Here is a 16,223-nt window from a genome sequence, read left to right on the forward strand (position 1 = left end):
GTGGATGTCAGCCACCGGTGGTCAGCTTTGAAAAGCTTGGGCCATCTGCCGCCGCTGTTCCAGGTTCTCGATCCGCAACGCGCGTGTCTAGGGTTCATCCACGGCCCAGTGCATCGCCCTCCTCGCCCTTCCTCGCCCTCATCGCGCTTGTCCTCTGATCACTGTTGTGTTCGGCCGCACCTTTCCTGTCGTCTCTGGTCAGGCATTTCTACGCGTACTACCGCCGCCGTCTGCCTAATCTTGACCACGATCGCTCGTTCTATATCACACATGGCTCACCACTGCATAGCACCTTGCACCCTCGATGATAGGTTCTGCTTGGTCCTACCTGCCAGTCATCTGGATTGCCTTCGTGCTTTCCTTGCAGCTCATGTGTCGCGCAATGCATCTGATCTAGACTCGCGCCGGGCAGGTCCCCATTGAACATCTACTGGCACAGTCTTGAGAAGACACAAAAAAGCTTCGAAAGACCCCGTCATGGTCGTAGCCTTACCCCCGCACATGCATATGTTTGGCAACGCCGCTACGCAAACTCCAAATAGTACACTTTATCTTGCCAATGACCTGCGTCTACGGATGCAAGTCGTGCGTGGGAAGAGGTCGTGGTGGACGAAGGAGTAGGGACCTGCAGTCGAGTGTTTTTAGTGTGCAACTGGTTTTCTGTAGCACTTGCCACCGGGAAACGGTGGGAACGGGGGAGGCAGACAGAGGGCAAGAATGGGGGAAAGGGGGGAGGAGGATGAAAAAGGAAAGTGCAAAACACAGCAAGAGCGCCCAGCCCCAAAAGCCCAGCCCAAAATAACGGACTAGCACTTACTGATTGCGCCGCGACCCCCGCTCCCTTATATAAACAATTGCCCACCAGGCGCGCATGTTCGTCCCTTCCCCCCGATGCTCCTCTTTCCTGGTTTTCTCTTTCCTCTTCTTCTTCCTCTTTCTCCTTTCTCTTGTTCTTTCGACTCTTCTTCTCCCTCTTCTCTTCTTTAACACGTTTTCAAATTTGCATAGTATCTTGGCGATATCCATCTACCAAACTACAAACCAAACAACAACACGACGCGACAGCGATCGATTACTTTCGAAAATCACATTTTTCAATCAATCACCAACCCCCATTTTCAAAATGCCTCCCAAGAAGACCGAAGGTGCCTCTGCGGCCAAGCCCAAGGCGTCTCATGCCTCGTACCAGGTTCGTTTCTCTTTGCTGTTCGACTTTTTTGGGGTGCGCGCGTGGTTTTATGGCCTTGCGACAGCGTCGCGCGCCGACCGCCATTTCGCAATTGCGATGAGGCAAAATTCGAATCACTTTTGCTAACCACCGCGACAGGACATGATCACCCATGCTATTGTTTCGGTAAATACCACCCGCTATGTTTTGCACGGCTTTACGCACTGATTACCGATGTCACGTATTTTACTTTTGCACTTTTCATATGCTATTCGGCTCGGTTTACCGTCGTGAATGACTGCAATAATTGTCACGTCACGATGCGAACGACCAGCCACGCCCACCCCCTCCTCTTGCCATATTCTCTCTCCACCAACGCGCTTTAATTTTTGTGACACACATACTGACTGCTGTTTGCTCAACAATAGCTCAAGGACCGCAATGGCTCTAGGTAAGCTCTACTTTTTCTTTTTCTGTTTGTATTTGCATTGCGACCGCTAGAGAGCAGTTGCGCTAGTTTTTTCTAGTTTTCGTAACGTCGATTACTAACAACCACCACAGCCGGCAATCGCTGAAGAAGTTCGTCAAGGCGAACAACAACCTGTCTGTCACGGACGCTATGTTCGACTCGCTGTTCAACAAGGCCCTGCGCACCGGTGTCGAGAAGGGTGTCTTTGAGCAGCCCAAGGGCGCGTCTGGCGGCACCAAGCTGGCCAAGAAGGCCGCTGTCAAGAAGGAGGACAAGGTGAAGAAGCCTGCCGCCAAGAAGGTCGCGAAGAAGCCCGCCGCCAAGCCTGCGGCGAAGAAGGCCGCCCCCAAGAAGGAGGGCGAGAAGAAGAAGGCTGCTCCCAAGAAGGATGCCGCTACTGCCAAGAAGGCTGCTCCCAAGAAGGTATGTTGCAATCCCTGGCGCTTGTCGTTTTGTTTTCCTCTTACTCCCCTTGTCAGGACGCTGCTAACACGCTGCAGACTGCCGCTAAGCCCAAGGCTGCTGCTGGCAAGGTCACCAAGCCCGCTGCCAAGAAGGCCGCCGCACCGAAGAAGGCCGCGCCGAAGAAGGCAGCAGCAAAGAAGGCCGAGGCATGAAGACATTCGCTTTGAATGTCTTTTTGTTTCATGACCGTTTTTCTTTGCTGTTATACCCCTATATCTTCCAACGACGACCTCGTCCACATTCTTCCTCCCTCTTCTCCCATTCCTCATGAGCGACAGGTTTTCATATACTGCGACTTGCTGCACTGGAGGACTGGACCTCTGATTTTAAGTTACGTGTGATGGCACCGTTTTTGGTTTTGCTTTTTTATTTGATCGATCAGGCGTTTAAGGTATCCTAATTGGTAGGCGAAGGATGGGTGGGGGCAAATGGTATATTATGTGTGTCTGTGTCTGCTTGTCTGTTTCCTGCTGTGTGCGTGAAATATATATGCATACCGGGCACTTTTTTTGTCTGTATTTTCTCCCGTTCAGATCGACGGGCGCTGTTGTGTTGCGCTCTGTATAACCAAAATCATTCTCAAAGCATGCAAATGAAAGCGGGCGGTCATGTTACGTCTGTGAGGCTTTTCAAAACATCGCCATATGCATGTCAACAGTGCTGTGGCTGGCGCGCACGCTCTGTCTTGTTTTGATTTTTCTACGGGGCCGCGCCAAAACGTCGTCAAAATTGTGTATAGCGCTTGGGCCACCTTCGAGTCCTCGACGCGAAAGATCAGATCAACTATGGTGGGGCACGCGTTATAAAGTTTTTGTTGTTGTTCTTCATGAGATCCAAGATGCCGTCAAGCACGTGATTGGCCTGCGATGTTTCCATTTTCGTCAATGTTGATATCTGTTCGGGGTCTATAAAACTGCCAAAAGGATAGCGAAGCGCGATGGAGTAAGGCCGGCGCAAAAATTGTACAGCACGGATTTTGTTGTTATCAGACGATGCGACGAGGGCGATGTCAAACGGATTACGCGCATGATTTTGGAGGATATTTCCTTTGTTCTTTGTTTACATTTCTGGGGGAACGTCAGCTGGGCCTATCGAATCGGGCGAAAAGGTGGAGACTGCCGTGTAAGTGTCACGTGCAAATATTAGGTCAGGCTGGCTCGTCTTAGATTTGGTGAGTGAGAAAGTGGGGCCTACTTGTCGGATGAGGTTTTAGACAAAGCACTGCCCCAACAAAGTTGGAAGCAGCAGACAAAGAAAATAACGAAACAAAATGAAAGCCGACGTGACCGGACGCACCACGACACAATAATAATGAATAAGATGCAACAGCAATGTAGAGTCCGGGAGGCTGCACATAAGAGTGTGGAGAAGCGACGTTCACTAAGCTGACAGAGCGCGCCTTCCTGCCCTGGCGCTTTGTGACCGCTGCGCTGTTCTTGTCCTGTCCATGAGCTGTGCTATGGCCACGCCTTGCTGCCTCTAACTACTTGACGCTCTGAGGTTTCGCTATCCGGCCAACAGCTGTCCCGTCACTGTGATCGCTCTTTCCCCAGATCTTTCCTTTGTGCTCGCCAAATATGTTGCTCTCCTTCGTCCCCAGACAGCCGACGTCGTGCGATTGACGTGCAGTTGTCGTGCAGTTGTCGTGCAGTTGTCGTACAATGACACTATCCATCCCTCGTGGGCAGAGGAGGAATTGGCGACGATTGCACTTGAACTCCCCTCGCCTGTCACACCGTGGCATCATTCGACAGCGCCAATTGCCGACGTATGGAGGGATACACATGTAAACGGTTCGAGAGAAGGAGACTCCGTAGCTCTTTCCTTCCACAATTCATGTCTGGCGGGCTCCTTCCTGACATCGCGTTGTGCCGTTGTGGAGGGAAAGAGCACCCGCCGCGTGGGCCAACGTACTTTGGAGACTGGTGAAACCAAGGCCGTACGGCACCTAATTTACAGTATGGCGACACGGGAGAGAAACGAGGCACAGGCAGGAAGGTGCGAATGGCACAATAGGCTCAGCCAAACGGAAGAACAAGAAAAGAAAGGGCGGCCGTCAATTTCGGCTCCCGACGTCTGTAAATGGACTTTATGCGCCTTCCCGGGCGCGACTCGCAGTATCCCTCCTTCCCCCTTTTTATGTTCACGATTCGTCGTAGTGCCATGATCGACCTTTAGGACTTTTTGGCTTCAATTCTCATCTCTCTTTTCTTTTGTTTTTGTCTCTCAACAGAAGCGATCGTCTTGACGCAACACAGGCTTGCGGTTGCTTCCGGGTTGTCGATTGACGATTTGCAATTGACAGTGGACAACCGCCGCGTCATTGCAGCCGCTAAAGCGCGGCAATACGAGGCGTGAGCAGCCAAACATTCTCAGGTGGATTCATCCGCGCTGCGGACAAGGCAGCCATTTTTACCATTGACGCTGCGCGATAAAAACGTGTTCGACGGACCGAGCTTGCGAAGGTCGAAGCGAGGGAAAGAAAGAAAGGAAGCAAAAGGCTAAGCACGTCCCTTGTTTTTGACAGCTCGTCTCTTCTTTTCTCAATCCTTTCCCTCCATTTTCTTCGTCTCTCTCCATCGTCGTCAACGATTCAAGCAATCGACAGACCACGACTAGGACCACGGCATCGGCGGATGGGGGATTGACTAGGCCTCGCGTTTCTTTCGCCTCTCCACTTCTGTCCTCCGCTGTCAACCTGTCTACTGTACTTTTGCTTCTCTCGCCTCCCTCCTCTTCGGATTTTGCAGCTTCCCGTTATCCGATTTCAAGCTATTTTGCAGTGACGACATCACCGTCTCTAACGGCTTGTGCGCTGTCTTTTCTCGAACTCGTTGATCTCCAATTTCCCGCCTGGCTTACGCTGAATTCCTGCTACCCCGCAGCTCCCGACAAGCCCGATCCTCCAGTGTCTTTCAGCTCCAGCGCCTGAAGAAACACGACAGGCACCAAACTGTTGACTATCTCTCCTATCAATCTCATCGACTTCTCTATCGTCCCCACCGCCATTCGCGCGCAGGGCTTCCTCCTCACCCGCAATTCCCGCCTCCGCTCCTCTCTAACTTTCCACCTACCCTTCACTCTTGCTCTCCACTTCGTGATCTTCGGGGGTTCCTTTTCGTTTTGACAAACGCGTCACAGCTATTGCGCATACTTCGGGCGCAAACCTACAACCGGAGCCATGGCAGACCCGTCGCTGGCCTCCAACAACCCTTTCCGCCGCAAGAGCACCGTCCCGATCGCCTCGCCGACCTCCTCCTCCACCGCTACCGGCCTGGCCCTCGACACCGCCTTGACAACTACTCCGCCACATCCTTCTTTGGCAAAGAGCTCTACCTTTCCTCAATCACCCTCCGACGCCAACAGCCATACCCACAGCGGAGCTCCCGGAGCTCCCGGACGAACCGCCAACAGTGGCCTGGGGGACGATTCGTATGCGGTCGAGTACGAGGACCAAGATGCACTACGCGGCCGGTCGAATGTGACCAGTGATGCGTTTCGCGAGCACCTCCAGGCGCTGCCCAAGTCTACCGAGGCGCCTCCGTCTACGACATTCCTGAAACCCAAGCCTGTCAAGAAGGTGCGCGTGCAGTCCCCACCGCCCTCTTCACCCTCCTCAGTTGACTCCGTCGACGCCGACTTTGAGGCGCGGTTTCCTTCCGATTTGTCTGGTGCGGCAAGTGGTTCGACAGGCGCACCGCCTACGACGCGTTTTGGCGACTATGGCACCCGGGGCGGTTTGCTGGACGACCGCCCTGTCAGGAACTACGAGGATTATAGTAGTGAGTCGGACGAATCGGAATCCGAAGACAGTGACTCTGTCGGTGGCCGCGGTGGCAGTACAGGCACCGCCACTGGATCATTCTCGGCAGCCTCATCTTTGCCGTCGTTTCCCTCCCAAACGCAACAACCACCACCGCCACCACCAAACCCCTTCCAACAGACACTCGGAGACCTGGAGTCCGGACATAAGAGCGTGAGCGAGTCGCAGTCTGACCCGGCAATGGCAGCCTCCTCTGGAAAGGCTACCTTTGACGTGGACACCTTCAGTCGGTTGTTGTTGACGGGCCAGGGTCCTGCAGCAGCGCCGCCTCCACCACCGCCACCACCACCTGCGCGGTTTGACACGGCTACTGCAGCTGAAGAAACACCTCGGACATCGCATGAGATCTCCGAGAATGACGAAGATCGCACTGGCTTGATCCACGAGGCTTTGTCTGTGAACGAACCTGCGCCACGACAAACACCACGGAAGAAGCCGCCTCCGCCAAGCTCGCGGCACGGTAAGCTGATCAAGGCGCAGCCCAAGGAAATCAAGGCACCAGCGAAGGAAAGTAGTAACGGAGGCGAGGACGCGTCGATATCGCCCTCGGACGTGAACAAGCCTCTTCCGCCACCGCCCGCGCGCCGACCGGCAAACGTGAGCGAAGATGATGACGCCATGGACAGCGTTTTCGACCGCGAGGTCACCGTCAACCAGCCCGAGGTGAACCTCGACCCCGAGGCACCAGAAGAGGCTGTTCCCTCGCCACGGCCACCGACACCTCCCAACGTGTCTCATTCAGCCGAATTCTCCCCCTTACATCCAACCTCAGACCTCGGCGCCGGCGCCTTGGTTGCCTCCTCTGCAGCACCTGCCACAACTGTGGCAGCAGCAACAGCATCCACACCCTCTCCCCCTCACACCAAAAAGCCCATCCCAGCCCCGCCACCGCGCCGGCAGGCTGCCGGGCATCACCGCACCGAAAGCCGATCCCAGCCTTCCGGCGACCGGCCTCCTCTGGCGGCACCACCACCGCACGCCTCATTGTCTGGCGATGCCGTCACAACTGATCAGCTACACGACAAATCTCCTCTCGAATCACCTCGGTCTTCTCTAGATTCGACATACAGCCACTCACGATCATCGAGTCTCGCCAAACCCAATGCAAATGCTAATGCCAACCCTGGTGGCAGCGTCCCGGCACCACCGCCACCTCGACGCGCCAACCATGCTCAACGGCCCTCAATGGTTGCCCCATCAAACGCCACTGGCTCTACGCCCGTGCTGAGCGCACCTGGCCTGTCCGACCACGACCGGCAACCTGGTACTCAAGCAGGTATTCCCGCGGGGGCTAGCACGCCGTCGCTGGTTCCTCAACCTGGCAGCACTAGTGGCAGCGGCTCGTCCACGCCCATCCCCAATCGGCTGCTGGCCAAACCGCCACCACCACCCGCGCGCAACACGTCCGTTCGCCACAAAGAGAGCCGACCTGCCGCACTGGCATCGACAGATAGCAGCGGCAGCGTTGGCAGCGGTGCTGGGAGTGGCAGCGGGCGGCCATCGAGCATTGCCAGTGTTGATGCTATCGCCCGCCGTGTCGGGCCCCTACAGCCACCACCGCCTCCTCCGACGCGCCAGCGCGGCAGTAGTCGTGGAAGTATGGATGCGCCAGCTAGCCATGCGAATGCGTCAACTGCGGCAAACGCGACCAACACATCGGCTCTCTCGAGCGCATCGCCCTCGATTGCATCCAAGCCCCGCCAAGCTAGCTCAGAGAGTGTGCGCCGCGGCCAGGATCAGGGCCTGACACCGGCCGAGGAGAGCGAGGAAGGCCGGCCCGACGACAACGGCGTGGCCAACAATATTCTAGCGGACCTGGACGCACTGCGGCGCGAAGTCGACGCTCTACGGGGTCAGTTCAATACGGAGTAGCTTACGGTGGTGGTTGACGTATATATAGGCACGTTGGATCTCGTATTCATTTCTCTTATTTATCTTTTATGGGATGTGGCCGAACATCGTATTGCATGTATTGGCTTCATTTTTTCTGTATTCTACAATCAAAGCATGGCGCATTTTCATTCTGTCAACGTTCACCGAGGTCAGTGACCGAACAAGCTGAATACCTTTTGCTTCTGTTGCTGATGTGAATGGCAATGCACACGCTGCCTCCCATCTGGCCCTGTAGTTAACGGTCACTTGCCGACACTAAGTTGTTCAAATACGATGTGTATTACTGATTCGTGTCCTTTTGCTGAAAATTGTAAACGACCTAAATCCCAAGTAGACCTTGTAACTCCGATTAAATATCACACGAAACATGAAGCCATACGCTCTCTAAAAATCGATCAGCAGGCCTTCGCGGTACGACCGCGCGAACTGCTCATTCTTCTTGTCCGTGGTTCCACTGCTGCTGCTGTCTTGCTTTACAGTCACAGTATCCACAGCACCGCCAGCGGTCACCCCCTATGGCTCACCGCCGGTCTCGTGGCGGAACCCTTGCAGCACGATGCCCCACGGCCCGCTCAGGCTCTTGCTGCCCTCGCTGAGATCCACGTCGCCCGACACGATCTTCTTCATAATCATTGTGTCTTTGGCCCGCTTCAGCTTGCGGCCCTCGCCTGCCGTCAGGTACGCCCGTAGCCATGCCTCTTCCTGCGAGTCGAGCGGCAGGCTGATCAGCTCGGCCGACCGCCCGGCTGCGTCGATCCCGTCCGCACTGCTGCTCGCACCCCCGCCACCACCACCACTCCCGCCTCCTGCAGCATCCTTGAGCACCGAGCCCACCAGATGCTCAAACAGCTGCTGCCGTGCCGGCCCGGCCAGCGTCCGCGTGTAGTAAAACGCCTCGCTCACATCGGTGCGCGCCAAGGCCTCAAACAGCAGCTCCACCGCCTCCTGCGTCTTGAGCACGGGCTGCACGGCCGCGTAGTAGGCCAGCGGCAGCGCGTAGTCGTTGTTCTCGGCGTGCCGCACGAGCACGGTCACAATGTTGTCGGCAAACTCGGGCAGCAGCGAGGGGTGCGCGAGGTATTCGACGGCGACGCCAAACTGGAGGCGGTCCATGTGCCAGAGGCCGCTCATGAAGATCTGGTAGCGCTTGGGCATGCCGGTCTGGGCGGCGAAGTTGTCGGCGATCTTGGAGCGGGCGCTGAGACCCTCGTCGTGGTCGAGCAGGAGGTAGTAGAGGGCGGAGAGCTTGTGGTGGGTGGTCATCTTGCTGGCGAGGATCTGCTGGAAGAGGTCGTGCAGCGTGCGCGTGTCTTTGGGGGGGTAGATTTTGACTGCTTTTTGTTAGAATGTGGCAGCCATATACAATGAGCGCTGGAGGCGTATATGCCGCAGCTGGCCGTCAGCTGGCCCGTGGCTGCTCACCCTTTGGTATCCCCAGCGCGGTAAAGACCCGGTCGACAAAGAGGACGCCGCCGAGGCTCTTGCGCTTCGACTCAATGTCGCGGTTGACGTGCGCATCGTACGGCAGCGTGTCGCCGTTGCCGAACACATCGCCAAAATTCCGAAAGTCGAGCCGGCCCGACATGTTGGTGGTCGCCGTGGCTGTGCGGGAGAAGGGGTTATGAGTTTGACAAGGGCTCTGGCGGCGAAGCTCTCGGAGCTTCATTTGGATTTGGCGATGCTCACTTCACCATATGCAGTAAAGCGGTGTTCCAGGCAGTCACGTGCAGCTGACATGGTGGCAGTTTTTATGTGGGGCAACTTCCACCTTGTTTTGTTTACGACCCAAAACGGCAATCGCAAGTCAACAACAAGCGGGGCAACGCCTTCCCTGGGGTCACACTGTCGCGCCTCAGCCTGGTATCTCATCCCTCCTTATGCACAACGTCCATATTTCGTGATCCATACGACACTGCCGACACGGAATTGGCACCACACGTTTTGCGACATCACGAATCAACCAGATTTACAAACGCTGTTTCACACACATCCCCACCCGACTGCACACGCGCCATGTCGACACGTCCGACGCGACGCGCCGCCAGCCGGCGCACCGCCATCATCGAATCGGACGACGAGATCTCGGGCGACATGACCAACAGAACAATCAACCCAGATGAGGAGGAGGACTTCACACCCGCACCGACGCGTAGCCCACGCCGGCCAGCCGCTGGGCGGCGCAAGACCATTGCAGCCGAGGGGTCGTCCACGCTCGCGGCGAAGCCCGTGCGGCCACGGCGGACACGCGCGTCCGTCGCTGCCTCTTCGACCATTGAGCCCAGCGAGATCTTCGACCCCGATCAGACGGCTGCGACGGTGACACAGTCCGTCGAGGCAGACGTCTCTGCTGTGGCGCCCAAGAAGCCTGCACCGCGCAAGCGCAAGAGCGTGGCTGCGTCCAAGGTCGTCGTCAAGTCGGAGACGCCTGATGTGCCTTCTCTGTCGTCGCTTTCGTCGCTGTCCTCGATTCCTACGCCCTCGCCGGAGCCAGCTGCCGAGGACGCTGAGAATGTGGCGCCGGGCGCTGACGCGACCGTTGCGGAAGCCGCCGTAGACATTGCTGCGGACGAAACAGGCGACGAGTTGGGCGCCGATGACACAGTCCACGCGCGCGACGTGACCATGACGCCGCTGTCTGACATCACCAACACGTCTGTCAACGAGCGCCCGCGGACGGCCTCGAGCACGAGCGCCGCCGACGACGCGGTGGCCGCGGCCAAGCCCATCCGCGCCATGGACACGATCCTCGAGAAACCCATGGACATTGTGCTCAAGTCGCGCACGATGACCAACATCCCGCCCGTTGAGCCGGCAGCGCCCAAGGCCCGCACCGTCATCACGTACCTCATCCTGACCAACTTCAAGAGCTACGCCGGCGTCCAGGAGGTCGGCCCCTTCCACGCGTCCTTTTCGTCCGTCGTCGGGCCCAACGGCTCCGGCAAGTCCAACGTCATTGACTCGCTGCTGTTTGTCTTTGGTTTCCGCGCCAGCAAGATGCGTCAGGGCAAGCTGTCTGCGCTCATTCACAACTCGGCCCAGTTCCCGAACCTGGAGTACTGCGAGGTCGCCGTTCACTTCCGCGAAGTGATGGACTTGGTATGTTGCATTTGCCCCGTACACTGCGGTGTCTGATGGCCTCCTACTAACTGCATGTCAGCCTGGCGGCGGCTCGGACGTCATCCCCGACTCGGACCTGATCATCTCTCGCAAGGCCTTCCGCAACAACTCGAGCACATACTACATCAACAACAAGTCGTCCAACTTCACGACGGTCACGACACTGCTCAAGGACCGCGGCGTGGACCTGGACCACAAGCGCTTCCTGATTTTGCAGGGCGAGGTCGAGTCCATTGCGCAGATGAAGGCCAAGGCCGCGAACGAGCACGAAGATGGTCTCCTCGAATACCTCGAAGACATTATTGGCACGTCCAAGTACAAGACGCCCATTGAGGAGGCGGCCACCGAGGTGGAGACGCTCAACGACATCTGCATGGAGAAGAGCGGCCGTGTGCAGCACGTCGAGAAGGAGAAGAGCAGTCTCGAGGACAAGAAGGACAAGGCCATTGCATTCATCCGCGACGAGAACGAGCTCGCCATGAAGCAGTCGGCGCTCTATCAGATCTACACCAGCGAGTGCCACGACAACGTGGCGGTCACCGAGGAGGCCATCTCGCAGATGCAGGCTGAGCTGGACGCCGAGCTCGAGAAGCACCATGGCGGCGAGCAGGACATCAAGCTGCTCGAGAAGCAGTTCGCCAAGGGCAGCAAGAAGTGCGAGGCGCACGAGAAGCAGACGCAGGAGCTGATCAAGGAGATGACCAAGTTCGACCAGGAGCGCGTCAAGTTCGAGGAGAAGCGCAAGTTCTTGACGGACAAGCGCAAGAAGCTCGACAAGGCCATGAGCAACGCCGAGACGTCGGCGGCGGAGGCGGCGAAGACCATTGAGCAGTGCACCGAAGAGATCCAGACGCGCGCCGAGGAGAGTGCGCAGCTGGAGGCGCAGATCAAGGAAGAGGAGGGCGAGCTGGCCAGCATCCGCGACGGCCTCAAGGGCAAGACGCAGGCGTTTTCCGACCAGATCGCCGCCAAGCAGAAGTCGCTCGAGCCCTGGAAGGACAAGATCAACCAGGCGCAGTCGGCCATTGCGGTGGCCGAGAGCGAGCTGTCCATCCTGCAGGAAAAGGCCAACGCCGGCGCGACGGCGCTCGGCGAGATGGAGGCCAAAATGGCGAGCATCGAGGAGGGCCGCGACGCCAAGGCCGACGAGCTCAAGACGGCGCAGCTCGAAAAGGCGCGCCTCGAGAAGGAGGCCAAGAAGGTGGAGGCCGAGCTCGAGAGCCTGGCGCAGCAGGAGCCCACGCTGCGTGCGCAGCTGTCCAACGCGCGGCAAAAGGCCGACGAGGCGCGGTCCAGCCTCTCGCAGACGCAGACGCAGGGCAACGTCCTCACGGCGCTGATGCGCATGAAGGAGTCGGGCCGCATCGAGGGCTTCCACGGGCGCCTGGGCAACCTCGGCACGATCGACCAAAAGTACGACGTGGCCATCTCGACGGCGTGCCCGTCGCTCGACAATTTCGTCACGGACACGGTCGAGGCGGGCCAGCAGTGCATCGAGTACCTGCGCAAGACCAACATGGGCCGCGGCAACTTCATCTGCCTGGACAAGCTGCGCGCGCGCGACCTCGCGCCCATCCGCACGCCCGAGGACGCGCCGCGGCTGTTTGACCTGATCCGCGCCAAGGACAACCGCTTCCGCCCGGCCTTTTACCACGCCCTGCAGGATACGCTGGTGGCGGCGGACCTGGCGCAGGCGAACCGCATCGCATACGGCGCCAAGCGATGGCGCGTGGTGACGCTGGACGGCGAGCTGATTGACAAGTCGGGCACGATGTCGGGCGGCGGCAGCACGGCCAAGAAGGGCCTGATGTCGTCGAAGCTGGTGCCGGACACGAGCAAGGAGCAGGTAGCCAAGCTGGAGGTGGACCGGGACGCGCTGGAGCAGCGGTTTGCCGCGTTCCAGGACCGGCAGCGCGAGCTCGAGGGCCGGCTGCGGTTCCTGCGCGACCAGATCCCGCAGCTGGAGACGCAGATGCAGAAGCTCCACCTCGAGATGGAGAGCGCGGCCAAGACCCTGGCGGACGCGCAGCGGCGCATCCAGGAGCTGAGCAAGGAGCACCAACCGTCGCAGGCGGACGACAATCGCGTGGCCGTGCTGCAGGAGGAGATTGCGTCGCTCCACAAGACGGTGGCGGCGCTGCACGGCGAGACGGCCAGCGTCGAGGAGGAGATCAAGGAGCTGCAGGACAAGATCATGGAGGTGGGCGGCGAGAAGCTGCGGGCGCAGCGGGCCAAGATCGAGGCGACCAAGGAGCAGCTCGCGTCGAGCAACGAGGCGACGTCCCACGCGGAGGTGCGCAAGGCCAAGGCGGAGAAGCAAAAGACCAAGCTCGAAAGGGACCACGCCAAGGCGACCAAGGAGCACGAGGCGGCGACGCGCGACCTGGAGGCGCTGGCGGCGGAGATTGAGAGCCAGGACGAGAACGCGGCGTCGCTCAAGGCGGCCGTCGAGGAGGCGCAGGAGGACCTGGAGGTCAAGAAGCAGGTGCTGGCGGAGCTGAAGGCGGAGCTCGACGAAAAGATGGCGGCGCTCAACACGACGCGCGCCGTCGAGATCGAGATGCGCAACAAGCTCGAGGAGAACCAGAAGGTGCTGGCCGACAACCACCAGCGGCTGACCTACTGGGAGAACAAGCTGTCGAAGCTGCAGCTGCACGACATCCACGACCTGGAGTACTCGAAGCCGGTGGCGGTCAAGACGGAGCCCCAGGAGGGTGCAGAGGGTGCGGAGGGCGAGACGGCGGAGACCGCATCCAGCGCCGACACACCATCGTCGTCCGAGGCCGACAGCGACGAACACGACGAGGGCGGCGGCGACGTCACCATCGTGCAGTCGGCACCGGTCGCTCGGCGCACCGACAGCAACACGCCGCCGCTGGCGTTCAACCAGTACAGCAGAGACGAGCTGGCGGACATGGACAAGGCGGTGCTCAAGAGCGAGATTGCGACGCTGGAGGAGAAGACGCAGAACACCAGCGTGGACCTGGGGGTGCTGGCGGAGTACCGGCGGCGCGTGGAGGAGCACGCGGCGCGGTCGTCGGACCTGGCGACGGCGGTGGCGCAGCGCGACACGGCGAAGAAGCGGTGCGACGACCTGCGGCGGCTGCGGCTCGAGGGGTTCATGGAGGGCTTCAGCACGATCTCGCTGCGGCTCAAGGAAATGTACCAGATGATCACGATGGGCGGCAACGCGGAGCTGGAGCTCGTGGACTCGCTCGACCCGTTCTCGGAGGGCATCCTGTTCAGCGTGATGCCGCCCAAGAAGTCGTGGAAGAACATTAGCAACCTGTCGGGCGGCGAGAAGACGCTGAGCAGCCTGGCGCTCGTGTTTGCGCTGCACCACTACAAGCCGACGCCGCTGTACGTGATGGACGAGATTGACGCGGCGCTCGACTTCCGCAACGTGTCGATTGTGGCCAACTACATCAAGGAGCGGACCAAGAACGCGCAGTTTATCGTCATCTCGCTGCGCAACAACATGTTTGAGCTGGCGTCGCGGCTCGTGGGCGTCTACAAGGTCAACCACATGACGAAGAGCGTGACGATTGAGAACCAGGACTACATTGTGCGGCAGCGCAGCCAGCAGCAGGCCCAGGCGATGCGGCAGCAGCAGCTCCGGCAGCAGCAGCAGCAGCAGCAGCAAACGCAGCAGCAACAAACGCAGCACGACGTGACGGTCGCCCAGACACCCGTGCGGCCGCAAACACAAATGCAGATTGGCCAGCTGGCGTCGCCGCCATGAGGGGAAGGATGCCAGGTCGAGGGTTGATGGATGATGCGTGATGCATTTATATTGGTTTATTCATTGTGTTGTTTTGCCGCGGAGTTTGTTTACTTTCTGTTTTCTTTCTTTCTTATTATGACGCCTTTTCTACTATGGTCGGGGTTGCTGGGTCGGAGACGCTTTGTCTTTATGTCTTTCACCTCTTTCTCTTGGTTTTTGGGCAACAGTTTGTGTAATGATGGGTGCATATACATTGGAATCACTGTCGAGTTTTCTATTTCCCCTGATGATGCTATTGACTGCGTTCTGACCCCCCACCACCTCCCCCCAACCTACAACGGCGGCTCGACAACACCGACCTGCTCGATGATGCGCGCATAGTGCTCGACCCGCCGGTGGTTGGCAAAGTTGAAGATGGTCTGCTTGGGCTGTGCGCACATGTCGAGGTCCAGCGTCGCCACGAGCAGCTCGTCCCCCAGCGTCGCCGTCTCGCCCACTTTGCGGCCCAGCGGGTCATAGATGACCGTCCCGCCAATCAGCCCGCCGCCGGCGCCCTCGGCCTCGACGCCCGCCTTGGCCACGTGGACACTGAAGCACGCGTTCGTGTAGCTGCCGGCCTGGCAGCTGGTGTGGTGGTGCAGCAGCGCCAGCTCCGTCTGCTCCTGGACGCTGCCCGGCTCCTGCGGCTTGTAGTCGGACGTGTTGTAGCCGCACAGCACGAGCTCCACGCCCTGCAGGCCCAGGCACCGCCAGGCCTCGGCCCACCGGCGGTCGTTGCAGATGAGCATGCCGGCAATGGGCTGGGGGGTGTTGTGGCCGGCGCTGTCGTCGTAGACACCGGGGATGCGAAACGCCTGGAAGCCCAGATTGCCCGGCGTGAAGTAGTGCTTTTCCAGCTGCTGCGCCGAGCCGGGTGGCAGCATTGTCGTGCGCCCGGGCAGGTGCACCTTGCGGTACTTGGCCACGACGGCGCCGGTCCGGGCCGAGTAGTAGATGGCCGTGTTGTAGTCGGTCGTCGTTTGGGGCGCCGCGGCATCGGTCCACCGCTCGGCATAGCCGATGCTCACATCGACGCCCAGGGCCGACGCCCGTGCCAGCAGCGGCTGGAGGTGCGGCGAGTCCACGATGCTCGGCGCACCGGGCGCATCCGACTCGGGCTCGAACAGGGCAGCCACGTCGGCGGCGTCTGTCAGCAGAGCGCGCGGGAAAAACGTCGTCAGCGCCAGTTCCGGGAACACGACGAGCTGTGCGCCCTGGGCCGCAGCGTCCTCGAGCAGCGTGAGCAGGCGGGCCAGGGCAGGCTCGCGCGAGGCCGGGCCGCCGGGGTTGGTGGGCGCGTGGGCAATGGGGCCCATCTGGGCCGCGGCGACAGTAATGGTACGGGGCATGGTCAAAGAGTGTTGGCGTTAACGTGGAAGATGATGCTGTGAGAGCCACAGAGTCTCGATTGCTTCTTTCTCTCTCCCTACTAGAGTCTACACGAACGACAGACAGACGACAGACACAGACAGCAGACGCGGTTTCTTTCCCTCTCATGCGCCATCTGCACAAGAACTGCCGACAT

General features: G+C 59.1%; 5 protein-coding genes across 5 annotated transcripts; 3 read left to right on the plus strand and 2 right to left on the minus strand.

The window, feature by feature from the left end:
* Nucleotides 1–1,123: 1,123 nt before the first annotated feature.
* Nucleotides 1,124–2,254, plus strand: SPBR_06023 (uncharacterized protein; the record flags this gene model as incomplete). Its single annotated transcript, XM_040764285.1, has 5 exons — nucleotides 1,124–1,222; nucleotides 1,328–1,354; nucleotides 1,597–1,619; nucleotides 1,730–2,060; nucleotides 2,117–2,254. 5 exons carry the CDS (start codon nucleotides 1,124–1,126, stop codon nucleotides 2,252–2,254), a joined length of 618 nt encoding a protein of 205 aa, XP_040621947.1.
* A 3,029-nt stretch (nucleotides 2,255–5,283) lies between these two features.
* On the plus strand, nucleotides 5,284–7,797 carry SPBR_05640 (uncharacterized protein; the record flags this gene model as incomplete). Its single annotated transcript, XM_040763903.1, has 1 exon — nucleotides 5,284–7,797. One exon carries the CDS (start codon nucleotides 5,284–5,286, stop codon nucleotides 7,795–7,797), a length of 2,514 nt encoding a protein of 837 aa, XP_040621948.1.
* Nucleotides 7,798–8,331: 534 nt separating this feature from the next.
* Nucleotides 8,332–9,403, minus strand: SPBR_06048 (uncharacterized protein; the record flags this gene model as incomplete). Its single annotated transcript, XM_040764310.1, has 2 exons — nucleotides 8,332–9,128; nucleotides 9,241–9,403. The coding sequence occupies 2 exons, from the start codon at nucleotides 9,401–9,403 to the stop codon at nucleotides 8,332–8,334; spliced, it is 960 nt and encodes a 319-aa protein (XP_040621949.1).
* Nucleotides 9,404–9,831: 428 nt separating this feature from the next.
* Nucleotides 9,832–14,677, plus strand: SPBR_05485 (structural maintenance of chromosome 4; the record flags this gene model as incomplete). Its single annotated transcript, XM_040763749.1, has 2 exons — nucleotides 9,832–10,914; nucleotides 10,976–14,677. The coding sequence occupies 2 exons, from the start codon at nucleotides 9,832–9,834 to the stop codon at nucleotides 14,675–14,677; spliced, it is 4,785 nt and encodes a 1,594-aa protein (XP_040621950.1).
* A 314-nt stretch (nucleotides 14,678–14,991) lies between these two features.
* SPBR_06057 (n-carbamyl-d-amino acid amidohydrolase) lies at nucleotides 14,992–16,047 on the minus strand (the record flags this gene model as incomplete). The annotated part of the gene is made up of 1 exon (XM_040764319.1): nucleotides 14,992–16,047. One exon carries the CDS (start codon nucleotides 16,045–16,047, stop codon nucleotides 14,992–14,994), a length of 1,056 nt encoding a protein of 351 aa, XP_040621951.1.
* Nucleotides 16,048–16,223: the final 176 nt, after the last annotated feature.

This window comes from Sporothrix brasiliensis (assembly GCF_000820605.1).
Source record: "Sporothrix brasiliensis 5110 chromosome Unknown Cont15, whole genome shotgun sequence".
NCBI lineage: Eukaryota > Fungi > Ascomycota > Sordariomycetes > Ophiostomatales > Ophiostomataceae > Sporothrix > Sporothrix brasiliensis.